Source organism: Abramis brama (assembly GCF_963993115.1).
Source record: "Abramis brama genome assembly, chromosome: 20".
NCBI lineage: Eukaryota > Metazoa > Chordata > Actinopteri > Cypriniformes > Leuciscidae > Abramis > Abramis brama.
In genome coordinates this window covers 22751993-22779600 of record NC_139982.1, presented here as the reverse complement: position 1 = coordinate 22779600, position 27608 = coordinate 22751993, and the positions used below count along the sequence as shown (strand labels likewise).

Below are 27608 nucleotides of genomic sequence, written 5' to 3'. Positions count from 1 at the left end.
GCACTGTTTATTCAGCCAGGGTGAAACATTGAACGGCCTCCCCTGATGAACTGGCCTATCTATCCTGTTTGTGTGATGAGTGTGGGATGTGTTCATTTTACTTAGAGCTCATCATCTGCGCAGTGCACACTGTTTACATGTCGTCGATACATAAAAGTGTAGAAACAATAATTGGAAAGTTAATTCTCCTGGTGATTAAGATTTAAAAAGAAGCTGACGCTCAATTTAATAACAGTTTTCTGCAATGTATAATTTGAACACCATAAGCCAGGCCCAGACATTCCTCATGGGATCAGATAGTGGCACGGACTGTTATGTTAAAGTTGGCATGAAAGTTGTGATATTCTTTCTTTCCTATTGTGACGTATATCCGAGTGAAACGGCTTCTCGAACAAGAAAAAATGTAGGACAGGACTTGATTTTGTCCATCTGGAATTGATTGGATGGGTTTGCTCTTGCTGTGATCTCATGTGAATGACAGGTTGTTCCACCAGTAAACATTTTGATTTTAATTATTTTAAGATTACAAGAGCACATTAATTTTTATAAAATAATGATATGCACGGATAAATCATTTAGCCTAAAATATATACTGCAATATTCCATCATTTTTTTTTCCATTTTGATGGTGACCAAGTATGCCAGATGGATGGATGGATGGATGGATAGATGGATAGATAGATAGATAGATCTACACATTAAAAACTTGTTTTTCAGATGCAAATTCAGGCACTTCCATCTATATTAAGCCGAATAAGAGAATCAAGAACTTTTCCTTTAAAAAATAAAACGGTCCTTAAAACCTAAAGAAAATCACGGATCAGACTCTAAAAATGAAGAAGAAACGGAAATTCCATGGACTTTTTTTCTCTTCTTTGGTGGTTGACCTAAACTCAATAGGAGGATTTAACCCATCCTACACCTCCCGGGTCCGTGCACTGATTCAAGCATTTCCCCGGATAATTTCAGCACGTCACTGAGTCCTTCCCACAAAGTTGGGAAACAGCGGAGCGTCCGTGAATGCGAGCGGACACACGAGAGCCGCTTCTGGAAGGTAAGACCAGCATGTTCTGTTCTGTATACAAGTGATTAAATGCTAGGCTATATTAAAGCTTTACTTTGTGTCATTGATGTGGTCGAGCTGAGAGAGGTTTCTAAATGAGCGATAAACGTAAGAAACTTGTTCATTGAATTAAAATGACTTCCGCTTCCTGCATGATAAGCTCGCGCCGCATAAAATCACTACAGCAAACATGTTTGTACCGTTATACAAACACGTGAGACGTAAGACTAGCGTTGTTCGCATGAGGTTGATATTTGCTTCATTTTTTTTTTTTCAGTAATGTCCACGACATAAACAGTGGGTTTCTTCTTTAGAAGTTTAACGTATAAACCCTGACTCTTTAAACTTTCAAACTTCTTGTACTCTGCCTTTCCAATATATTTGTATGGGGTCCCAAGTGCCATGGTGTTAAACGATTAAACGACTGTTAAACGATTAGAGTCGATTATCTTTTCTCCCCCAAATGAAGCATTTGGTGAGACCCCCGCTGTTTTGACACATGTCTGTGGGGGAGGCAAATACTTAAGTATTTTGAGACTTTGTTTAGTCTACCTCATGTTTTTGCTGTGTCTCAAAACATAGCAGGCTGCCTGCATGGACAGCATTTTTGGCGTCATTTGGCATATTCTGCATCTTATGCGCGTTCGGAGTCCCGCTTCATAAACGAATCTCCTGTGTGGAGTCGTTTTTCTGAATTATAACTTACCTACTCTTTGAACCATTAACTGTCTCTTTCAACCCACAGCCATCCTCGTTTACAACTCGCCGACTCACCGAACCGAGAACCGTCAATCCGACTCAAAATGATCCAGATTACCAACCCTTTATTGCAATTGAAATAGACTTAGGAACGTTTTAAAGCATGTAATAAACTACAAACATGTAATTTAAAAGTCGATTATGTTATATTTTCAGATTCAGTTGTTCATTTTTTTAACCGAATGAACTGAGGCTGCAAATTTGGTCACATTTCCATCCACCAGCACAGTTATTATGAGTCACTGCTGACAGCTAGACAATATTTATGGGGAGTCTAGACAAGTATTTATTTATAGCAGTCTCTCTTGACATTGTTCGCCTGAAATTTAATAAACAGAAAATGGCACATCTAAAAGCACATTGCTCAGTGGGAGGGTGGATTGTGTCTTCACTGTTTCTTTTATACCAGACAGACACACATAATACATTTAAGAAAGAGTTTTTTCCCCCCATTAAGTTTAGCTAAGCATGAAGATGCTTTAGGGCTTGAGATCCAGCACTCCACACCACATCTGCTACTTCCTTGAGAAATGTTCTTCACCCGAAATTCCCTTGCTAGACCAGCTGTACTACTCAGCGTGCCTAATACTACACAAGATCACGCAACCTGCAGAGCCTCTTAAGCTAGGCAAGGTGTTTTGCTTTCTTAATTACACATGCTCCTCTTTCAGCCGTCCAGACTGTTTAAGCACCTTTACCACTAGGCATGTTATAGTAGATTTATAGTCAACACGTTTTGGTTGAAAATGTAATGGTGATCATCTGATTTATTTTAGTAATTTTTGGATAAAAAGAATCATTTGATAACTTTGCATAATAATAATAGTAATAATAATAATTATTATTATCATTTTATATTATTATTAATATTATTATTTATGCAGGTAATGACTGGAAGACTGAAAACTAATTTTAATGAAATACTTTGCTTTCCCAATGAAATTATTCTACTATATTTTTATTTAGATAATATTTTTTTGTTTAATATTTTGAATTTTTAGGGGATTTTATGATACTAAATTAGCCTATATGTATGTAGTAGTTATAATGCATTTATTCACTTTTTGAGCATGGACCTGAAAATGAAATTCCCAACTTAAACTATCATAAATCTTGAATGCTTTGATGCAACAGACTGATTTTTTTTTTTTAAGATGACACTTGGCAGATTATTTCTCAAGTGAAAAAAGTTTAAAGAAGTGAACTTGAAAAAAGTTAAACAATTTTACTTTTATTGTTGTAAAAATACCATTTTCAAATTTTATTTTCCAAAACGAAATTGACGATATTTTCCTTTCCGAAAATCAAAGCCATAAATCTAAACAAGCTGTGTGCAATTTGAGGTTGATATCTCAAAAGATGAGATTTCAGTAAGATTTTCTTTGGGAGCAGTACCAAACGTTTCCAATAGATGAAATTCGTCTCCCATTCATTTCCAATGCAGTCATTTTTGACTGCAAACAATTCAAGTGTAACTTTTTTTCAGTTATCCATGATTTGTTTTGTGTGTGTTCACACAGCAAGTGCCTAAACCTTTACCAAGTTTCCTAACCATTCCGATGAAGTAAAATAAAAATAAAAACTTTTTTTTTTTTTTTTTTTGCTCAAAAATGACCAAACAGCACCAGAGGGTTATTATTATGCATAGTTATTAATATAATGGCAGAGAGAGAGAATATATTCTATTTGGCCAGCCATGAGTTAAAAAAAGATTATATATATATATATTATTATCTTTTTTTTTTACTCATGGCTGGCCAAATAGACTGCTTCAGAAACAAGATTATTTGTTGAGCCTTTTGCATATTTGTCTGTCCTCAGTATACTTAGCCAGTATTAGTTACCCTGTTCCAGTTACCCATTATTGTCTCATTAGATAAGAAACGGTTGACATCTGGAATTTATGTTGCTGTAACTCACCTATAGTAACTCAACTAGTTGGTGGTACTCAAATTGTCGTTAAAAGACACAAAAAGCCTCCCTTTGCCTCAAGGTCAGTGTTTACACCACTAACCTGTAATACTGAGCTATTGCCAGCTGGCTTAAGGTGAATGATGTCTCCACGTCTACACCAAAGGGCCAAGTTCGAAAGATTCGGATGGCTGCCAACCAGCTTTGGAAAGTCACCTTCCATCCTCTTGGCTTGGTCTATTCCTTTCAAGTTGTTCATTCCTTTAATGTTTGCTGGACTGGATTTCAGTAAATAATTGGAGGTGCCAACTAAGACCAGACTGAGCAAGTGATGTCTGCTTGAGTTGGAAAATGAAATATATACTCTGATTGATGTGGTGTATTCTTAGGACTACAAGACAATGGTGGTGAATGCAGATTTTGTGATGAAAACACTTTGTATTGCATGCCTGAGGCAGTGCGGTTCAAATGGTTTTATTTGGCCATCATCCTAAGATTGCCGACAAACCCATATGACCCATCTTGTGTAAAGAATCAAGAATGATTGAAAGGCCATTCATTCAGATTCATTCATATTTAGCTTTTTTCAGTCATGACACCCTTGTAGAATAAGATGACAAAAGTGATACAAAGCCACTGAGTATACCCACAGAGTATGTGGGAACACTGTGTTTCACTGCCGCTTTACCAGCTGTTTTTTTTTGTGCCTCTGCGTACGTGGTCTCAAAGAACTTTCATTACAAAGAACTGGGGAGTTGCAGCCTTGTAGATGGGATATTTTTGGCATCCTTTAAAAAGATGCTGTTTGGTCTAGTCGCAACAACTGACAAGAAAGTATGACTACTTTTTTGAATGCCCTTGAACAAATTGCCTTAAAGATGATAGTAATGCTTGACATTGTTTTTCAGCAAAAGTGTGTGAATTTATATATAAATTCTGTTATTTGTGGCTTTTGGTTTGACTCTGCCAAAAATCCTCATTTATTAAGGCAATGCAATTGTCCATTGTCTCAACTGTTTATGTCTTTGGTTATGAAGAAAAATTAGTCGAGGTTTGCAAACCTATCATCCTGAATGCTTTCCTAGGGCTTTTAAAAGCTGCATTTAAGGATTTGTCTGTAAGTTAGAACTGTTTAATGTGCCTCTGCCGCTCATCAGCAACGTGGCTGCTAGACATTCTGCATCTTAAACGTCCATTTTGTGTATAATTCAGTTTAGAACCCTCTCAGAGTGTTTTCATGGAGACCTCATTACGGGTAGCAAAAAAAGCAACCACAAATTTAATGTCTGCAATGGAGGCTCCAAAGCTAAGCTTTTTTTCTAATAGCAAGAAATACTTTTATGCAGTGTATCAGGTCAAAATCACAATGGTGTACATGGGGCCCTGAGGACAGGATAAATGAGACTTGTCTTGAAGCATTTTCCCAGAGTGATAATGCCAGATGTTGGTAGAGAAAAGCCACATTGACTGAAGTGTGGGAGAACAGCCTCGTATATAAACACGGATGCTTCGGTTGAATAAACAGATTCTGTATTTGCCAGGAAACCCCAAGTTACGAAAAAAGCAAGGGGATGAAATGAATGTTTATGATTTACTGTCCCTTCAAGTAAGTCAATGTCTGGGCGACAGTGAGAAATATGGGTTGGGGGAGAAGGTCTCTTTCATGTAGTGAAAAGGATAGAAGAAGACCTTTGATATTTGAGATGCACTGAACTCTTTGAAAGGATAAACTGTGATTTAAGTCAGTTTGGCCATGCGCTTTGATGATCATCTCAGCTTGGCTATTGTTGCGTCATAAATGTTTTTTTGGTGGAGCGTCTGCGTTTTGTTGATTCAGTGAATGTTTGAGAGCCTTATGTGGTTCTTTTTGAATGTACACATCCACACCCAAAGTCATATTCCAGTGCCTTTTCATCTGGAAATTCTACATGAAAAGAACTTTGCACTGTAAGTTCAGCTGTTTCCAAAACAATGACATTATCGTCTACAAGAATAGACCAGGTGAGTTTTAAGAGGTGCAGGCAGTAAAAAGTCAATCCCTGGTTATGGATGGGCACGTAAACATAGAAAGAGCTCCTGAATGATTGTAATTTCCCTGTGTTTCCAAATTACGTCTCCTGCATGATGGAATTTTCCACTTGGGAATGGCTGCAAGGCTGTGCCTGCTACTGTGGCACCATTTGTTCCATTCCCTGTTGAAACTTCATCTAATTTTGGGATTTTCTGATTATACAAATTCTTTTTGAAATAGGAGGAGCAACAAACTTTGGTTAGGCTACTGTCTACAGCATCTTGAAAGGGTTAGGGTCTACTCAATAGTACCTGTTTTACTGTGACTCATTTGGTGAATGTCTATATCCTTACATGACTCACATGGAACTTCAAATTATAGAGGTGCTGACTATTGACCATGGTTACGTGGCTCTCTGGAATATTTCATTTTGATTGGCCAATCATTCTGTAGTCAGACTGACGGACAAATGACCAGTGACAAACAAGCGCAACCAGTGTAATTCTTAAACAAATGATTATAGTGAGCCGGTTCAGCGCAATCATTGTAGCCTGAAGGATGAATCCCAAACAAATGACTCTAATGAGTCTGTTCTTTTTATCCAGTGTAGTCTGATTCCTGAACCAAATGACTCTAGTGAGCCGGTTCTTTTTACTGAATCAAATACATACAACATGATTTGTGTAGTCGGATATCCGAACTAATTAATATAATGAGTCAGTTCTTTTTTATCAATGAAACACATACAGCTTACAACTTAGAGAATTGAATTAGTGTAGTAGTTACTGATATGTATCCCTTAAATGTGCTAAAAGAATTGTTAATGAATCTGTTAAAGAAAGGGAACCAGACTTGTTAATTTCTTTGCTATTCCCATTCCTCCCATTTCTTTCTTTCCACATAATAAAATCATTTTAACTCAAATATTTATTTATTTAGTTAGTTAGTTAGTTTTAGTTAGTAAGCAGCCATATAATAACCAGGATAATGCAAGATAATCCCCTTCAGGGTGATAAAGGTGATACTGTTCTTTTGAGAATGACTGACCAACAGTCACTGACTGTATTTATCCCTTACTACTTTTACTCATACTTTATACCCAACAGATCGAATTATTCATAGTCATAAACAGTCCTGATGGCTGTTTTCTCAGGAACTGGGAGTGCGTGTTGTCTTCCTAGAAAATTTCATCATTCCTTCTGCTAACATAATCACTATTTAATGAACCAAAGATAGATGTCAATAAACGTAGTCATTGCAATAAGAAGTGATCCAGAGGGAGGAGTGTTGGCACTCAGCCAAAGATGTACAACAGACAATCCCAGTCACAGGTTTGCTTTAAGGTTCGCTTGATCGACAATACTGATGACATTTTACATTTGTTTCATATACCATACCACAATAACTGTAGCTGTTCGTTGTAGCTACATTGATTCATACATATTAGCTTAAAGATAGCATAATGTCGTTCCAAACCTGTATGACTTTCCTCTGTGAAAAATGTCTCAGTGTGTGTTTGTCTGTACAATGAATGTACAGACAAACTACACCCCAAAATATGGGGTCCAAATTTGTTTTGGTCTCAATTGACTTTCACTGTACATACAAAAGCAGTTAACATTCAAAGTGCGTTAGGGTACGGATTAGCATAAGGGTATGTTTTGGTGTTGAGGTAATGTTGGGGAGGGTTGTAGAAGATTTTGGCCTCAGGGTTGGGAGGTAGAGGTGTGAGAAAGGTCTGTCCTTATGTGCAGTTTAACCTGATCTGGGCCATTATTGCAGGGTTTTTTGGCTGGGAAATGAGATGAATAAGGGGGTAGGTGGGTGGGCTGGACAAGAGGAGGGTATAGAGAGAATAAAGTCCTGAGGTGGAACTGATATGAATCTGTTCTTTGTTTCGTATCAGTGTTGGGCTGCTGTGCTGGGGGCCATGTTTAGTGTTGTTTGGGGCCTGAGATGACAGGATTTTGGTGTCTAAGAAGAGGATTTCTGCCCCTTGCAGGGGGTTTTCCATCACACACAGGTCGGGGCAAAGAAGGGAGAATATAATGGGAGAATAAGGGTGAGAATTAGTTTAAAGGTAGCAGAAAGAATTGTGTACTATTTGGTAAGGTTTCTGAATTTTTGTATGTCCAAAACACTTTCGTTATTCATATTGCCTTGAATAATTGTGCATGCTGTGAGAGAAATGTGTGTAATCTGGCTGCTTTGAAAGTACAATGGCGATGAAGTCATGCTTTAGCTATACCTATAGAAGAATTCCAATGTTTGGTATTTGCTAGGGCCATGAATGTTGATGACACCTGCAATCAACTTCACATCTACATTTTTCCTCTTCATTTATATTTTAAAATAATATGCACATTAGTACTATTTATTTAACAAGTACAGTGAAGAAATAACATAGTTGTGAAATATTGTAAGTTTTGACTGAAGAAGTTAAATTTAAAGACCAACTCACAATTTAGCTAGTCTGACTAGTCTTCAGCTAGCGAATTTGAAGTCCTTCCTTTCCAGAACTTTCCGGTAATTTCATAGCACTCCATTAGAGAGGATCAGCGCTTGCATTTTTGTGTCTCTCAGGTCATCGGCAGCCCACATTCCTCTCTCTTTTGACCTGATAAGTGTCTTTCTGTATCAGATAGCTGAGCGCTCCTCTCCCGGGAGCTGCATAAAGCCTGAGTGTGAACAGCCTCTACAGATTGTGTGTCTGCACCTGAACCTGATACCATTGGGTGAGAAAGTGTGGGATCTTACAGTTCAGAGAAGACAACTTCTCGCTTTTGCAATGCATTGCTAGCTGGGTGAAGTACCAGTAAAATTACATCCCAATATTATCAACCCTTTGATAATATTGAGTATATCTCTCTTATTATGTAGGCCTATTGATTTGTTCTAAAATGAATTGATTTCATTTTTTTCAGAAGAACCATTATTTCAGTGGATTCAAAGCGTTTTATTTAGAAAGTAAAAGTACAGTAAAAAATCTTTTCACTAAATTAACAAAAACAATTATACTTATTTTTTCTTTTATATGCATACATTTAATAATGAATAGAAATAAACAGTAATATTTACTTATGTTTTACTAAAACATTTTATTACATGAAAAATGCTTCCTGGGGATTGAACACTTTTGAGTTGACCAACATTGAATCAGATTTCAGAATTGATTATTTGAAATGGACTATTTAAACGGAATCACGGAAGTGAATCATTGTGATATTCACATTGATACTTAATTTCATATCACCAGCAAATAGCTATACCATCACAATAATTGTAAAAAGTAAAAGTAAAAATTCAAACCAAAATGTTCTACACCCAAAGTTCGGCATGCACTTGCGTGGGGTGCAACCACTTTGAGGTTAATCTCAAATCTGACGAGGCGTCTATAATGAAAACAGAGAGTTCTGCAAATGAATGTTTCTGTCAATGGATGCGCTGTCCAATCAACTGTTAATATGTAAATCTATTTCTGACATAAAGGCCCAAGTATACTTAATTTTCCTCATTCTGCTCCATCTCATGCAAAGTTGAGCACGCAGTATACTCTTTTGGCCATGAATGCTGAAAGTTGCTTTCTAGTGGACTTTGTTTTCAAGCGCTCAAGTTGATGTGCACCCTCCTAATTACATAAATTGCATATTAAGTATTAATATTACTAAAGTTAGGCTACTTATAATTAAGTAACTAAACCTTGAGTATTTCGAACCGTTACACCCCTACCTTCTCATTTGAACAAATAACTACATTGCTGTAATATTTGATGTTTAATCTAGATGTTTTTCATAAAACAACTTGAGAAAAAACTGTCAAACTGCTCTGTGTCTTTGAGTGAAGGTTTATCATATGATCGGGCCGAGTGCCGAGGTCAGGGGTCGCTCTAACGGATGCTAGGAAAAGATTAATGCCTTCAGGTCATGCCGTTGTCGTGTGATCTCAGTTAAGAGAAGAATTACGCCAAGACCGCCCCTACAATCAAGACCAGGATTCATCAAGGTGGAGTCCCAGACAAAGTCCGAGACTTTAAGTCGACTGCTAAATAGCTTGTCTACGTGGAATATTAATTGTGGGATTAGAGCTCCAGCGTCGCCTCGGTCTCATCTCACTTTCAGCCAAACCACTGTTGAACATCATCTGAGGTTTTTGGTTGGACGTCCGCTGTTGCTTGTGGTTCTGATGTCACTCTGGAGAAATGTTCTCCTCGGCTTTAAGTTCAGACATTCGTGCTGTTGTTAAGAGTGTTTCTAAGACTCTTAAGACTTGATAAAAGCTTAACTGAAAGGGCTTGATTCCTCAGTATATCAAGTTACTAACAGTGGCTCAATGTTCACAAAGCCTGTTTTGTATGGTAATAATGCCCTTCAGAGCCATTAAAGCTTATCTGCGGGGGCAGAGGGGGTTGCGGTATTGAATAGGTCTGGGATTGTGGTGTACGAGAGGAGCAATGGTGGTGTCAAAAGATCCTTAACCTGGTATGCAGTGCTCAAACCATTTCAGATCAGGTGGTTAGACCATGTTTACAAGAAACGTGCATTACGGTGATCAGTAGACATGATGAAATGGTTTTGGAGATGTAAAAATGGGGCCATTATTCTGGCTGAATGACCCAGTGCCTTTGCTTAGCGTGATTCATGTCACGGTAAAGGCACGCCAGGTTTAAAGCAAACACATGTGGCTTTCATTTGACACATTATTTAAGGCACGTCAAACATGCTGCTAAATTCTATACGGTAGCTCCGCTTATAACTCCCAGCTTCCCCTGTGTCTCTGAACCATGATACCACTGGAACGATAACACTTTTAAATCTCCTTGAATTGTCACTTTTCATTATGTCAAATTCTCCCCTTGGTAACAAGGGTCTGAAATTAACTCGAGTAACACAATCGTTCATGCTGTCCTTAGTTTGCATTGCTTAAAAGGAATGTTCCATGGCAAAGCCTAATGTTAATCACCAAAGGAAATAAACAGAGCTATGTATCTCAAACAGTAGAGCGTTGGCGCTTGCAATGCCAAGGTCATGGGTTCGATTCCCAGGGAAAGCAAGAACTGATAAGAAAGTAAATGTGTACCTTGAAATGCAATGCAAGTATCCTAAGGGATAAAAGCTTCTGCCAAATGCAGAAATGTAAATGCAAATAACTTTAAGAAAATTCATTATTTTAAAGAATAATTGGTAAGACTTTACAATAAGGTTTCATTTGTTAACACTGGCTAACTACATTACATAAACTGACAGTGTAAATTACATCTAAAGCATTTATTCATCTTAGTAAATGTTAATTTCAACATTTTATTCAATGGACCTGAGCTAACATGAACTAACAATGTACACTTGTATTTTTTATTAACTAACATGACCAAAGATTAACAGATACCGTAACAAATGTATTGCTTATTGCCAGTTTATATAACTTAAAGCATTAACTAATGTTAACTAATGGGACCTTATTGTCAAGTGTTACCGAAAATGTTTAAATTAAAAATAGAAATGTGAAGCTCATATTTATGTTTCGGCTCTTGAATTAATTATTCAGTGAAAAGAGTTAGTTTTGGATTTATATGTTGTCTAGATCATTCTTTTTGAGCTGAAAAATACTTTTAAAGTAAATGTATCTAGTTATGCATTACCGACATAATTAGCCTACTGTGAAGTATGTGTCAGTAATTTGTTGGATAGTTACATCACGTGTCATATAAACGTGACCTGGTTTAACAGCTTTACATGGTCGTCGAAGTAGAATAATTGGATTTAGATGTACTCATACAAGGTCAGTCATAATGGTACATTGGCTTTTTTTAACAATATTGAATGATGAGTGACTGTCTTTTTTAGAGAGTCATTGAGTGATTTATTCAAAAACATTGATTAATTTACACATGATGTATTTTTGAGGGAGTCATTGAATCAACTCAGCTGATTCATTCAAGATACCAATTCATTCAGGAAAACAATACCACTACTGTGCGGAACAAACAAAATAACACAAATATTGTGCCTAAAATTCATGTTACTCAATTTCAGCTTCCTTTTTATTGATTTATTTTATGAAACAATCTGACATTTTACTGTTTGTATCATTCCCCTTGTATGTTTACATGTTCTAAAGAGATTATCAGTCTGCGTATTACTTGTAGGGATTTTTTTAGCGACTCATTCAACAAGTGTCTTTGAATCATTTGATAAACCTATTTGTTCAAAAGCACGGATCCATTCAGAACCAAAGCAAGTGATGTCTTTGTGAGTGAGTCATTGAATCAAACTGATTTATTGAAAACTGATTCAGTTAGGAAAGAAACACCGCTACTGTCCGCTACAACAATGGCAAGGATAACAAAATAACCTGCAAAAATGTTAGTTGAATAAAAACAGAACCAGACTTAATTAAATGATGCTTAATGATGTCACAAATGCTGTTGGATTTTAACTAGTTAAAACAGACCATATCAGAACTATAGGAGATGGTGGGATAATTCAACCCATCTACATCAGAAAAGTCAATTAACTTGACGGCATTAATGTGCCTCTCTTTTGTAATAAGTCGTCAATAAGGATGACCTTGAGGGCTAGAGGAGGGGGAAGTTGTAATGGGATGGGTGAAAAGCAGGGGGTTGTCTAGTCATTGGGACAGCAGGGTGGAGGTCCTACAGAGATGGACTGGGATAGACCCCTGATGGGCTTCTTTCAGGACTGAAGGAATGGGTGTGAAATGGTTGCATCTGTGGAGCCCCATTTTGGCATATGCTTTGTGCTGAAGTATTGTGGTTGTTTTTTCTTTGTCCATCCATTAATGGACCATATGATGAAATTGTTGTTATATATTTCACAAATTCACACAATCTTGAGCCATTAATGAAGAAATGGGCACTTTTTGGTGGTGCAAGACGTTTAGACTTCACTATATTTAGATTAAACATACTCTAATTAATTCTTGTTTATTTGAATGCTTAAAATAAGTCCACTATGAGGCATAATACAATAATGAAACACAGAATGCAAATTAAGCCAAATTATATTTGGTTTGTTTTGGTCTCTTGACTATAGTCCTATTTAAAAACCTGTTTAATGAAGCTGTTTAATGCAAAAGGAACTTGTATATTTGAATCATTTCAGCAAACTTTCTTATAGATTATTTAAATGGAGATGATATGCTTTCTGTTTGCCAATGTTGAGCAGATGGCTCACATGGATGGAGGAATGTAACACCAAATATGAATTTAGCACCTGGTTGTTTTTCATCCTCCTGAAAGGTGGCGGCTACTCTGAGTGTTCTCACACATGTCTCATAATCAGATGGCAGGGTGACAGTCATCTTTCAGAACCAGAGACGCAAAACTCACTGCCGCTCATGGTTTAATATCTGAGCTCAGGAAGAGCTTGATGTAATCTAGAGAGAGTCTCAGCACTTTAACCATTATCGAGAGCAATTTGGAAGCAAATCAAGTTACCTGAAGTGCTTCGAGAGAAGTAAGTGATAGAATATTATCTTTTCTTGCTGAAATAATGTTTTTAGTCTTATTTCTAGTGCGCTTTGCCTCTTATTTAAGTTCTAACAACATTCATTTGCATTTGAAAAGCAATGGTCAGAATGTGAAAAGCCTTGTTGTTGGAAGTTTCTTGTCATTTTGAGAGAAGACGTCCTTCACCTGATTGACATGTCATGTCCAGGAGAGTTGTGGGAGGAAATTATATTCGGAGAGGTGTTGTATTCCGTATAGGAGATGCTTTGTTTGTACATGTATGGAGAAGAATGCCGGGTTGTGGATGAAGTAGTTGGTGTGTGTATGTAAATATTGTAGCTAGCTGATTTGATTATATAAATGAACAGATTTGCATAAAAAAAAGGGTTGCAACTAATGATTATTTTGATAATCAGCTAATCTAATTAGAAGGATTTATTGACTATTCAGATGATTAATGAAACAATTAATCAACAGCTTTTAATGTACTATTCAGTGTATGCCTTTTCTTCAGAGGTTGTGTGTTAAGTCAAGATTACAAATGAAGTATCCATCTTTTGAAAATACTTTTAATAAACCTATTAATAATTATGGCCAACCTACTTCAACAAAAAAAGTAACTTTTTCACATTTTAGTTTCCTTAAAAAGGTTAAAATAATATAAAAATTTAATATAAAAAAGCAATATATTTTTTTTATTATAATATAATGTAAATATTATATATTATATAATATAATAAATATATATATACTTTTATATGTACTTATATTTTTATTTAAGTTTTTTATTGACTTTATTATTGATTGTGCATAAGTAACTGTTTTGTTTGATGGAAGCCCATTTCTGCCTAATCATGTTTTGGTAAATCATGTAAAAGTCATATAATTATGACTTATAAGTCAAAAGTATGGCATACTAAGTTATAATTATGACGTAAAAGGTCAAATTTATGACATAAGTCAACACTGACAAAAAGTCAACATTGACATAATTATGAATAAGTCATAATTGTGAGAAGTTAAAATGATGACAAAGTAATGACAAAAAGTCATAATTATGACTTTTTATATATCACTTAGTATTTCATAATTATGATTTACCATGACTGAACAGAAGTACAGTAACTTTCCAATAACGTATTGTCTATTATTACGTATTTTCACATAAATTGCTTATAGTATTTGACATTCTGAATGTAAATACATTTTGCCACTCCTATTTTTGGAAATGAGCAAATCTCAAGCTATAGATTAGTTTGCTGAGTATTTAAATGAGTTTCCTGAGTATTTATATTTGTTTGCTGAGTATTTAGTTGGATAGATTTTTACCTGAATCCATGTGTCATGGCATGGATACCACTGTGAATTTGTTTTCTGTTATTACAGATTTAGTTTAATTACTTGTAAACTTCAGTTCAGACTCCTAGCCTTGAATATTCAAGTCAACAACCATCACAGTGCGTCTCACTGGAATGTTCCAGAATAAGCATGAGTGACCTGCTGAAGAAAACAAACCCTGATATTAGTCATAAAAAATTCATAATTGCACAATCTCCCCTGGTGAACGAAAGCAGCCACAGACTAACGCTGTCAATGCTCGGTTCTCCACTGGAAGCAGTAAAAATCTGACTCATTAATGTTGCTTTTCATGAACAAAGGCTGCTAATTAGAGGTGGCAACTGCATTGAGGAGGCCCGGTCGAATCAGCCCTGAGTGAACGAGCTAATGACAGAGAGCTTAGGGAAGGCGGGCCTCAGACAGGGTGACCTTAGTGTGGCCTGCGGGTGAAGAATGGGGAGAAAAACCTCCGCAGGAATGTGTTTCATACTGTCCATCACACAAAGGGATCATGCACACCTTTTGTTTCGTTTAAAAGATGCTAAAAATTCAGTAATATTGTCGATTTGATGACACTGACTCTATTGGATGAGAACAAAACGTGAACTGAATTTAGCTTAATGATGACACTATTGTCTTCTGTAGAGCTGCTTATAGCTGAATCAAGTTTGTTTCATAATTGACACTGTTATTGAACTGAATTAAATCAACGCTGAACTGACTCGAGCTGAAAAATTACACTATTGTCTTCTGTAGAGCTGCTTAATTTTAGCTTAAGCTGAAATTTAACTTGTTTCATAATTGATGATATTTACACAGTTATTGTTATTCAGTTATATAACTGAACTGAATCAACAATGAACTGACTTGCGCTGAATAACGACAATAGAGCTGCTTATAGCAGAATTGAACTTGTTCCATAATTTAACTTTACACAGTTATTGAACTGAACTGAATCAACATTGAAATGACTTTTGCCGAATAACGACTCTTCTGTAGAGTTGCCTATAACAGAATTGAAATTATTTCATAATTGAACTTTACATAGTTATTGAACTGAACTGAATCAACAATGAAATGACTTTTGCCGAATAACGACTCTTCTGTAGAGTTGCTTATAGCAGAATTGAAATTATTTCATAATTGAACTTTACACAGTTATTGAACTGAACTGAATCAACACTGAAATGACTTTTAACGAATAACGACTCTTCTGTAGAGTTGCTTATAGCAGAATTGAAATTATTTCATAATTGAACTTTACACAGTTATTGAACTGAACTGAATCAACATTGAAATGACTTTCGCCGAATAACAACTCTTCTGTAGAGTTGCTTATAGCAGAATTTAAATTATTTCATAATTGAACTTTACACAGTTATTGAACTGAACTGAATCAACATTGAAATGACTTTCGCCAAATAACGACTCTTCTGTAGAGTTGCTTATAGCAGAATTGAAATTATTTCATAATTGAACTTTACACAATTATTGAACTGAACTGAATCAACACTTAAATGACTTTTAACGAATAACGACTCTTCTGTAGAGTTGCTTATAGCAGAATTGAAATTATTTCATAATTGAACTTTACACAGTTATTGAACTGAACTGAATCAACATTGAAATGACTTTCGCCGAATAACAACTCTTCTGTAGAGTTGCTTATAGCAGAATTGAAATTATTTCATAATTGAACTTTACACAGTTATTGAACTGAACTGAATCAACATTGAAATGACTTTCGCCGAATAACAACTCTTCTGTAGAGTTGCTTATAGCAGAATTGAAATTATTTCATAATTGAACTTTAAAGTTATTGAACTGAACTAATCAACACTGAAATGACTTACCGAATAACGACTCTTCTGTAGAGTTGCTTATAGCAGAATTGAAATTATTTCATAATTGAACTTTACATAGTTATTGAACTGAACTGAATCAACACTGAAATGACTTACCGAATAACGATTCTTCTGTAGAGTTGCTTATAGCAGAATTTAAATTCTTTCATAATTGAACTTTACATAGTTATTGAACTGAACTGAATCAACACTGAAATGACTTACCGAATAACGATTCTTCTGTAGAGTTGCTTATAGCAGAATTTAAATTCTTTCATAATTGAACTTTACACAGTTATTGATCTGAACTGAGTCAACATTGAAATGAATTTTGCCGAACAACGACACTATTGTCTTCTGTAGAGTTGCTTATAGCAGAATTTGAATTTGTCTCATATTTTATGAAGTTTGCGTCATTTATTCTGTTTATTATTGTGACGCTGCTTTAAAACAATCTGTATTTTATGAAGTGATTTATAAATAAAGGTGACTTCACTCTTCCTTTCAGATCAAGAATGCTGAAGACACGATGGATCCCCTAGTTCATCTGAGCCCGTTGAGAGTCCGCATCTCTGCCCTCCCGCACCCCACGTGCCCACCTCGTCCCTGGGCACCCAACCCTGCGCCGTTCTCCTTCTCCAGCAAGCTTCAGTAGACTTTTCACACCGACACACGGGAGAAAGGTAAACCCTTCCTGTGTAAATATGACTGGATGGAGGTCTCAGTGGCGTCTGGTCCTACTGAACTCGCTGACATGTGGCCTGGAGATCTGCGTGGCAGCTGGGATCACCTACGTGCCGCCTCTGCTGCTGGAAGCTGGCGTGGAGGAACAGTATATGACGATGGTTTTAGGTAAGGCTTCATCTTAACTGTGGAATGTCAATCCAATGTTTAAACCAAGGGCTGCGCTGTAAACAGCAAGTCAAGGTTGTTTCCCATTAAGGAGTTGATCCTATAATGGGGGTCATTATCATAATTACTGGCTAAATCACTCGCTGCCCCATCCAGGTGGTAATCAGGTGCTAATTGGAAGGCACCGGGCTGCAGGAAGAGGCCCAGAGGCTCCAGGGGTCAGCAGCTGTATGGAAGCTTGTATAGTTTTACTGCATCCTGTTAAAATTCTGTAGGACTTTCCTCTGGACTTTCAGCAGATAATATAGTCATCATGGGCTGCATATTTGCATAATGCGCATATTTTCCATTTCTCCTAATTTTTTTTAGGGGTCTTGAGATGCATTTTCAAAAATGTCACTTTGGAAATCGATTGGAACCTTAAAAAAATAGGTAGATGAAGATCTACTCTTCAGTGGTCTTTATTTTATTTTTTGAGCCGTGCTTTTTAAATTAAAACATATATAATACATTTATATAATATAAATAATTATTATTAGTTTAAATCTTTATATACTACCATTCAAATGTTTGGGTCAGTAAATATTTTTTTAAGAAATTAATACTTTTATTATCAAGGACACATCAATTGGTCAAAAGTGAGAGTAAAGACATTTATAATGTTATAAAAGATATACATTTCAAATAAATGCTGTTCTTTTGAACTTTCTATTCATTCAAAAAATCCTGAAAAAAATATTGGTTTCCAAAAATATTAAGAAAATCAGCATATTAGAAGGATTTCTGAAGGATCATGTGACACTGAACACTGCACCTGCCACCAAAGGAGTAAATTACATTTCAAAATAAATTAAACTAGATAACTGTTATCTTAACTTTTAATTAAATTAGATAACTGTTATGTTAATTTGTAATAATCTTTCGCAATATTACAGATTTTACTGTATTTTTGATCAAATAAATGCAGCCTTGATGAGTCTAAGACATGTCTTTAAAAAAAAAAAAAATGTTCGAACAGTATTGTATGTAATATATTAATTACACATATATTTTTTTTATATATATAATTTTTTTAGATGGCTTTTATGTACTACTAGGCCACGGCCCAGAACAATTTAATTTGTGTCAAGAGAATCATGTGTTTTTGTCCACTAGAGACAGTGTCCAGGAGAAATCTGTTTAAATACAGCGAGGTGTGTGATTGTTTTTGTTCTTTTTGTCCTAGAACAACCAGACCTACAACTCTAAATATTTGGCCTCTGTGTTTGAGATTTTTCAACGTGCCATATGCATTACAGATGCATTATTTTGTGCCCACAAATGGCTTCCACATGGCTTTTGCTGTAAATGAATCTCTCTCCAAGACTATTAGCCTTGCAACCAAAACAGAAGGAAAGCAGTTCGCAAACGTGCATGTGGTCACTTCACACCAGACGGACTGAAGATATTTGGTGTGTTAATACATACTCCACACCGCTCTCTTTGTCAACAGCTGCAGTGGAAAGCAAAGAAAGATCCTTTGTGCTCATTTCCATTCACAAGCTTTATAAACTCATAATGTCGTTGCCATTAAGTGCTTTCAAAACCACCAAAAGGCAATTGCTGCTCATTTGGAGAGATTTCATGTGTGGTTGTATGTGATTCCAGTGGGTTTTGGAGGCATTTTATTAATTTTCCTGTTATGGTGACCTGAGAAATACATGCCTTAGTCTGAGCTTTTTGGACCAGTTTGATGGTCATGTGTTCAGTTGTTTTGAAACCTCTTTTTGAACTAACAGTGCATTAAAGGTGTACATTTTTCTCTTGAAATTAAACCCATGACCTTGCTGTTGTTAAAGCCATGCTTTTCCATTTGAGCTACAGGAACAATTAGAATAATGAATTGCACTGTGTAGTAGGCTATATAAAAGAGTAACGTGATTAATTGTCTCAAACTGTCGCAAACAGCACAAAGGCACCTTTAAAAGGAAGCCCACTCGCCCTTCACTTTGGGAAAAACAGCATGTGTTGACTTACAGGCGCTGTTGACCGACATTGTTAAATAAATCTTTTTATAGGCACGCACTTTCCTTGGCTGTTCACTTCCATGGTTTCTCTTCGACAGTATTCCTCACATGGTTTGTCAATATCTGCTCAATGCCTTAAAAAGTGGTTGCCTTAAAATAGTTTTAGGTGTAAAATTCCTCACCTGCTTCCACTTTCCGGTTTAAATGGAAATGTTCTCTTGCGGAAATGTGACGTATGTGAGTTTCACTTATTTGCAAACGTTATAATTACTCACCATGACTCACCATAAAATTACACTGCCGTTCAAAAGTTTGAGGACAGTAAGATTAAAAAAATGAAAAAATAAAAATAATGAATTAATACTTTTTTCCTCAAGAACACATTAAATTGATCAAATGTGACAGTAAATACATTTATAATGTTACAAAAGATTTCAATCTCAAATAAATGTTCTATTAATCAGAGAATCCTGAAAAATATTAAGCTGCACAATGCTTTTCAACATTGATAATGATAAATAATGTTTCATGAGCAGAAAATCAGCATATTAGAATGATTTCTGTAGGACACTGAAGACTGGAGTAATGATGCTTGTTGACAAATTCAGCTTTGCATCAAATGAATAAATTACATTTATATTTAAAATAGAAACAGGTCAATTAAGTTGTGATAATATTTCACAATATTACTGTTTTTAATAACTTTTAATATATATCAAATAAATGCAGCCTTGGTGAGCATAAGAGCTTTTGAACACTAGAGTATATAAGAATTTTAAAGTAGACTGTAAAAAAGTCCATTTGGTGGCATTTTGGTGTCTGTACATTTTACGCGTATTTTAACATCATAAAATATACAAAACACCATACAGATTATAACATTAACAAAAATAGTAAGAAACAAAACTATTTAGGCATAAATAAGGGATAACCAAATGCAAACCCTCATGCAAAGACTTCTGGGAATGTCCTTTTAGTTTTTTCATGCATTATTCAAGTATGTGTTTTGTAAATTATAAGGTGATTTGAACTTAATTAAAACTTAATTTTAATTGACAGTAATAATTGTATTTAATAATGCATTGTCCAGTTAAATGTAATATAATTTATCAATTAGTTCATTGGTTTTTACAGCATTTTTACATTGCTTTATCATTAAACTAGTTAACATTTTTACAGTGTGCAGTGTGTAAATGGACTCTTAACTTTTAATTGCATTTTGAGCATGTTCAGGGCATCTTTCCTCTACGCACTTGAATAAAAATAGCTCCTGAAGATCTAGACATGAATCAAAATGGGAATCTGTGCCAAACCAGTGGACTGAGTCATCTTCTTTAATTAGAAAAGCTGTGGAGATGAGGGAGCTGGGCCAGAGATTGGTCACCTTAAACTACAGGCAGCTTTACAGCAGGCTTAAGACCAAGCCAAGAGATGAAGGAATGGAGGCCACAGCTGTGATTCTCCCGTGACTATTTCTCTTTTAGTTGAAGGCGAGAATCTACAGGCAAATCATTATTTTTCATAATGTTTTTTTTTTTTTTTAAGGTTTCAAAAGGTTTTTTTTTTTTTTTTTTGCAGTGATTCCGTAGAAGAACCATTTTTAGTTCCTCAATGAACCATTCAGTTAACACTTCTTAAAAAACTTTAATGTGAAGAACTTTTTAAAAATCTAAAGAAACTTTTTCCACTATAAAGAACCTTTTATGCATTGAAAAGGTTCCATGGATGTTAAATGTTCTTAATGGAACAATCAATGCCAATTAAGAACCTTTATTTTTAAGAGTGTAATGGAAAGAAAAGGCACAAATTGACTTTAAAGTTTTTTTTTATTCTACTTCATTTATTTTGCATCTGTAGATTTCAATTACAGTACATATCATTAAAAGCCATTTTTTTTAAATGTTGTTTTTCTCATGTTACAGAGCCAGAAATCTCCAATTCAGTAGCACTTATACCAACCTTTTACAGTTGTATTCCTATGTACATTTTGAAGGTTTTACATAGCTGGTTGTTCATATATAATTCAGGTACTTTTTATTCCTAAAAACATGGTGAAAATGTATTTGGTTTTGAACCTGGTTTTATCCAATGTTCAGATTTCTGTTCTGGAAATGTTTGCAAATGAGTGCATTTTTAATTAGATAATGCCAAGGTTGCATATTTAAACAACATTGAACTTGTAATATATATATATAGCCATTATAAATATATATAATCAATCAACTAGGGAAGTATGGTGATATCAGTTAGTTCATGTTTTACACTATTCACCTGGGGTGTCTTGCCTTAATATTCATATGACATTTTTCTTAGGTATTGGACCTGTTCTGGGACTTCTCTTCATCCCCCTGATTGGCTCAGCCAGCGATCACTGCAACAGTAGCTACGGCCGGCGTCGACCCTTCATATGGCTGCTGTCGTTGGGAGTTCTCATAGCCCTTTTGATCATACCACATGCTGACGTGTTGGCCGCCAACCTGAGCTGGGGCAGCACCCGCCGCAACCAGGCTCTCCAGGTGGGCCTGCTCATCCTAGGTGTGGGCCTTTTAGACTTCTGCGGGCAGGTGTGCTTTACACCACTGGAGGCGTTACTCTCGGACCTCTACCGCGAACAGGACGACTGCGGACAGGCTTTCGCCATGTTCTCCTTTATGGTTAGCCTTGGAGGTTGCGTGGGCTACCTGCTACCCGCCCTGGACTGGAGCGGTGGGCTCCTGTCCTTCTACCTGGGAGGTCAGGCTGAGTGCTTGTTCTCCCTCCTCATCCTCATCTTCGTGGTCAGCGTGTTAGTCACCATGAAAGTATCAGAGGAACCCTCGTCCACCATAGAACCGGCACCGTCGGAGCCTGGGCGGTGTTTTCCACGCTCGTGCTGCTATCTGTTTCAGTGTAAGCTACGGGTTCTAAAGTCTGGCCCGCTCATGTGCCTGCTGAGGACTTGCTGGTCCATGACACCGGTCATTTATCGCAGCTACTGCCACGTGCCGCGCGTCATGCGACAGCTGTGTTTGGCGCAGCTCTGCAGCTGGATGGGTGTCATGTCCTTCATGCTCTTCTACACAGATTTCGTCGGCGAGGGACTGTACGAAGGAATTCCCAGCGCTGCTCCGGGAACCGCTCTCCGGCAGCGTTATGATGAAGGCGAGTAAGACTTAGTCAACATAAAATCTAAATCGAACCGATTTACTTTCTTAAGGCACATTTCTGGTCTTTATTGTAAGTGATTCATTACAGTGATTCATCTTTTTCCACTAATGTAGTTTAGCCAGGCTATTGTTCTAGTTTTTCAAAATTGCATTGTTGAGAGAAAATGACATTAAGAAATAATGTATAGCCTACCGTTAAATAAAATAAAACATTTACAAACATTATAAACACTATAAACATGTTTAAGATGGTAAAAAATAACTTTTTGTTTTGTCATAATGTTGCATTTTAAGCAGTTCATTACTTGATTCCCCAAGAGATTGATTAATGATATTTATTTCAGATTGCTCTGTGACTCATGCGTCATACATTCCTACTCAAGAGGCGTTTCTGTTAATGTTAAGGGACAATAACTAATAATACATAATAATGAACATTAACAGACCTTCAACTCATTTCACTGTCTGTCTATGGCCAAAAGGCTTTTTTTTCCTAAGGAATCATTTTCACTGTCCATGAACTTGTTTTCCTGGTCTTTAATTTCCGTCTTCTAGTCAGATCGTCTGTCTCTAGACTGTGAACTTGTGTTCACCTCCACATGTGGCCTCCGTCAGCTTTGTGCTTAAGTTTCCAGCAATGTTCATAAACAAGAATGCATGTCCTTAGCTAGTCAACAACGGGCTTACAAAATCTACACCCATCTGGATGCCTCCCACTGAGCTTTGACACCAGCAGAACGCTCCTTTAGCAAAACATTTTGACAGGTGTGGTCAAGATCAGTGTGCAAACAAATGAAATCTGTCAGTGCAGTCGACCGCAAACTGTGTAACTGCACCATGCAACGAAAAATGTTTGAGATGCTTGTTCAGTGAACATCTCGGCACCTCTGCAATTGTGTTTAAATGATGAATTCCTACTGTAAGGAAAGTTCCTGGCTTGTTTGAAGTACAACGCCAAAGCCTGCAAACACATGCCTTAGTCAACATCACTCGCAGGATGTATTCAAAGGAAGCATTCTCCATTATGCTCAAATGGTCAAAGCAAACCAAACCGTTTGAAATGACCTCATCTGTCAAATCCGCAAGGGCTGGGGAATGTTCTTTACCTGGACATGCAGTTGTTGAAAATTATGGTGCACACACTGAATTTAAAGTATAATAAAGGTCAGTTAACAATATATGTAAGGAGTAATGATACACACTAACATTATTCTATCATTTATAATGATTATACACACACACACACACACACAACAGACATTCTACTGACTATAAGTAACTTATTCTACAAACCCTTACCTAACAGTCTACTAATACTCGGAGACATGTAGTTGCAAAGTTACTTGTAGTTGTACTTGTAGATTAGAATAGATTAGAGTAGATTAAAGTGGACTATCGAAATATAGTACTACCAAAAACTGTTTTTTTTTTTTTTTCTTGCACGCACACTGTAGCATCCACATCCATGCTCTTGTTAGTAAGATGGCAGTGATGCAAATTGAACGCAAACGGAAATTGTAACGCGTGAGCACGCGAAAGTCCGTATTATTATTTTTTTTGCAAAGGTCCCCTCAGGGGCTCCGTACACTACACTTTCAGTAGTTTGGGGTCATTAAATTTTTTCTTTAATGTTTTTGAAAGTAGTCTCTTAAGCTCACCAAGGCTGCATTTATTTTCATAAAAAAAACACAGTAAGAACACAGTAATATTGTGAAATATTATTACAATTTAAAATAATATATTTCTGTGATGGCAAAGCTGAAGTTTCAGCATTAATCCAGTCTTCAGTGTTACATGATCCTTCAGAAATCATTCTATAATATGCTGATTTGATGAACAAATAACAGTTCAAGCATATTTAAGCGGCATTATAAAAAATGATTTGATTTTTGTACAATGCTGCGATTCACCAGTTAGAATCAAGTGCAGATTCTGCATCAATACTTTATTGATTCTAAATGTGAAATTCTCTTATGTCACCTTTACAGGTATCCGTATGGGCAGCCTGGGCCTGTTCCTGCAGTGTGCTACCTCAACCTTCTTCTCGCTGGCCATGAGCAGGCTGGTGCGTCTCTTCGGGTCCAGGACGGTCTATCTGAGCAGCATGGTGTGTTTCACCCTCTCTGCTCTGGTCATCTGCTTGTCCAAGAGTGTGCTGTTGGTCACAGCTATGTCGGCCCTCACTGGCTTTGCCTATGCAACGCTGCAGACACTGCCTTACACGCTCACCTGCCACTACCACAAAGAGAAAGAGGTAGGCATTAAATGCTTTCTATATATATATATATATATATATATATATATATATATATATATATTCTCTCTTAGCATACATATGTATATAGAGTCAAAATAATTTTTTGTAAGAAGTTTTATAATATATTTTTTTATATTTTTAGAAAGGTCAGTTAGAATCCAGCTTGCAACATTTACTGATTTAATATTTAAACATCCATGTCAATTGTAAAAACAGTACAAATATATAGTAAAAATTTCTTACAAGAACACTGTGAGCCTATTTATATATATATATATATATATTTGCCATATATGTGATGTCTCACTTGCTTCTCATCGCAGGTGTACATGCAAAACAGCAAAACCAAAAAAACGCGCACAAATGGATTTACCATCACAAGGGACTCAGTTTGTCTGACACTAGACAATGGCCCTGAAGATCTCAACCACAAGAGTGGCGTTTCCAACGGGCATGCTCCTTACAATAGAGATAAACCAGAGTATTACCCACCTCTGCACAATCAGAATGGTCTGGAATCAGAGGATTTTGAGAAACGTGGAGTGGGACTAGACTTTGCCATTCTGGACAGCACCTTCCTTCTGTCTCAGGTCTTCCCTACCCTCTTCATGGGCATGATCGTCCAGTTCACAGAGTCCGTCACCGCGTATATCGCCTCCTCTGCCATATTTGGTGCAATTGGCATCTATTTTGCCACCCACATCATCTTTGACCAAAATGACCTCAGAAGCTGAAGAAGCAGTAATCATGTGAGTCATTTCACAGTCGACCTTGTACCAAGCATCATCTAAATGTTACCGACTAATCTACGGAGCCCCTAAAGGGACAGGGTGATTGGAGCAAAGCTTAGCATTCTCACAAACGCACATTTGCATCTGTGTTTGTTTGCTAAACATTTTCGTTCGCTTACAAAACATTTGCGTTTTCTTGCAGAAGTATTGTATTCCCCCGAGAAACTTTGGGTTCACTCGCAAATGGATTGTGTTCCCCTGAGAAACGTTGCATTATCTCGCAAATGATTTTGTTCGCATTGCGTTCGCTCGCAAAACATTTGTGTTCGCTTGCTGAACATTTCCGTTCACTAACAAAACATTTGCATTTTCTGGCAAAAGTATTGCGTTCCTCTTAGAAACTTTGGGTTCACTCGCAAACGGATTGTGTTCCCTTGAGAAACTTTGCATTATCTCGCAAAACATGTTTGCTTACAAAACATTTGCGTTCTCTCTCAAAATGACTGCATTCCCTCGAGAAACTTTGTGTTCTCTTGCAAAAGTATTGCGTTCTCCTGAGAAACTTTTCATTATCTCGCAAAACATTTGTTTGCTCAAAATATTTGCGTTCTCTCGCAAAACATTTGTGTTCGCTTGCTAAACATTTTCGTTCGCTCGCAGAGGTTTGTGTTTGCTCACAAAATGATTTTGTTCACCCGAGAAGCTTTGCGTTCGCTCGCAAAACATTTGTTTGCTTGCTAAACATTTTCGTTCAGTTACAAAACATTTGCGTTTTCTTGCAAAAGTATTGTGTTTCCCTTTGAATTCGCTCTCAAAAGAACACAAAGTTTCTCATGGGAACGCAATTCCTTTGTGTGAGAACAAGATAATGCAAAGTTTCTCAGAGGAACACCATACTTTTGCAAGAGAAATACAAAGTGTCACTGGGGGAACGCAATACTTTTGTGAAAGGGACTTGTGGGAATGCAGTATTTTTGCAAGAGAACTAAAAAACATTTCATGTCCTCTTAGGGCCTCCGTACCAGACCAACCTTAGATACGTTTTTGCTTTTTCTAATGCAAGTCCTTTGTATGTACTGACTGATCGTTATTTTTCTCATAGGTCATATTTGCTATGAGGATAAATTGTGCTTTTTCAGATCTCTATGGGACCAATGGACACATGATGTAATTCCTGTTGTGTTTTAAAGACTTTTTGTAAAGAACTATTTTATTGTATATATATTTTTATATTGATAATATATACATATATTTATATCCCTATGGGAATTTTTATGCAACCTGTTTTGGCGAGGTCTGTATTTATGTAGTATTCTAACCTTGTTTGACTTGTTTGTCGAACAAATGTGGCTTAATTTTTTTTTTAACCTGAAATTTTGGTCAGTAACCAAGACTTACAATATATTCATGTATAAAATCTCAGTCGAGTGTTCAAAATGACAATCTGGGATACCTTTCTACAGGTGACTTTACACAGACCTAAGCTATTATGTGTTGCAAAGCATCATCAACTATATTAAAATGACATTTCTATGGTGTGACTGAGTTACGTAGGTTGCTTTTACAAAACTGTAGCAGTTTCCTGTACTATTTAAGTTATTCATTTGTAGGTACACTCGCCGTTGGCCAGAGAGTGTGTATGTGGAGTCTTATTTGTGTGAGTGTAATGGGGTGTGACATTGTAAAAAGTGGTAAGATTCTCAGGATGGACGTGTCGTCCAGTTGAAAAATCATCTGTTCAATCATAGCACAATTAAATAATAAAAGAGGTACTGATATTTTAATTGCTGAGAATATGAGAATTTTTTTTTAATTCTGTCCTATTTCATTTTGGGTGAACTATTTCTGTGGTGAATTCTCACATCTAATGCAGTAGGTTTACAACTTTTTTTTCTGATCGACATGATCTTCATCAAACTAATGCCATGAACAATTTTACTGGTAGGTTTCAGATGAGCATCAGCAGAAATCATATCCAATCAGTTCCTGCTTACAATTTTTTTTCCTCGTTAAATACTGTCACATTACGGAAGTGAAGAGTGCAAATGCAGTTTCATGTTAACTTTAACATTTCAGAAATTTCTCTGAATTTTGAATCTTGCTTTCTCCCTCATTGGATTTTTTCCCCTCCAGAGTTGACTGGCTGACAAATCTATAAATAAATTCTATAAAAAAATTTTTTTTCTAAACTACATCATACAACTTTAGTCGCAAGTGTCTAGAAA

At 36.4% G+C, this 27608-nt stretch overlaps 1 protein-coding gene across 2 annotated transcripts; it reads left to right on the top strand.

Moving 5' to 3' along the window:
• Positions 1-957: 957 nt before the first annotated feature.
• On the top strand, positions 958-27174 carry LOC311070813 (solute carrier family 45 member 3). 2 transcript variants are annotated; one of them, XM_084094887.1, is made up of 6 exons: positions 958-1054; positions 16900-17243; positions 21563-22390; positions 24384-24649; positions 24976-25401; positions 26486-27174. In XM_084094887.1, the coding sequence occupies exons 2-5, from the start codon at positions 17096-17098 to the stop codon at positions 25384-25386; spliced, it is 1653 nt and encodes a 550-aa protein (XP_083951013.1). In that variant the 5' UTR covers positions 958-1054; positions 16900-17095; the 3' UTR covers positions 25387-25401; positions 26486-27174. The 2 variants fall into 2 exon arrangements, with proteins under 2 accessions (XP_083951013.1, XP_083951014.1); XM_084094888.1 differs by lacking the exon at positions 958-1054 and adding an exon at positions 13080-13216.
• The last annotated feature ends 434 nt before the right edge of the window (positions 27175-27608 follow it).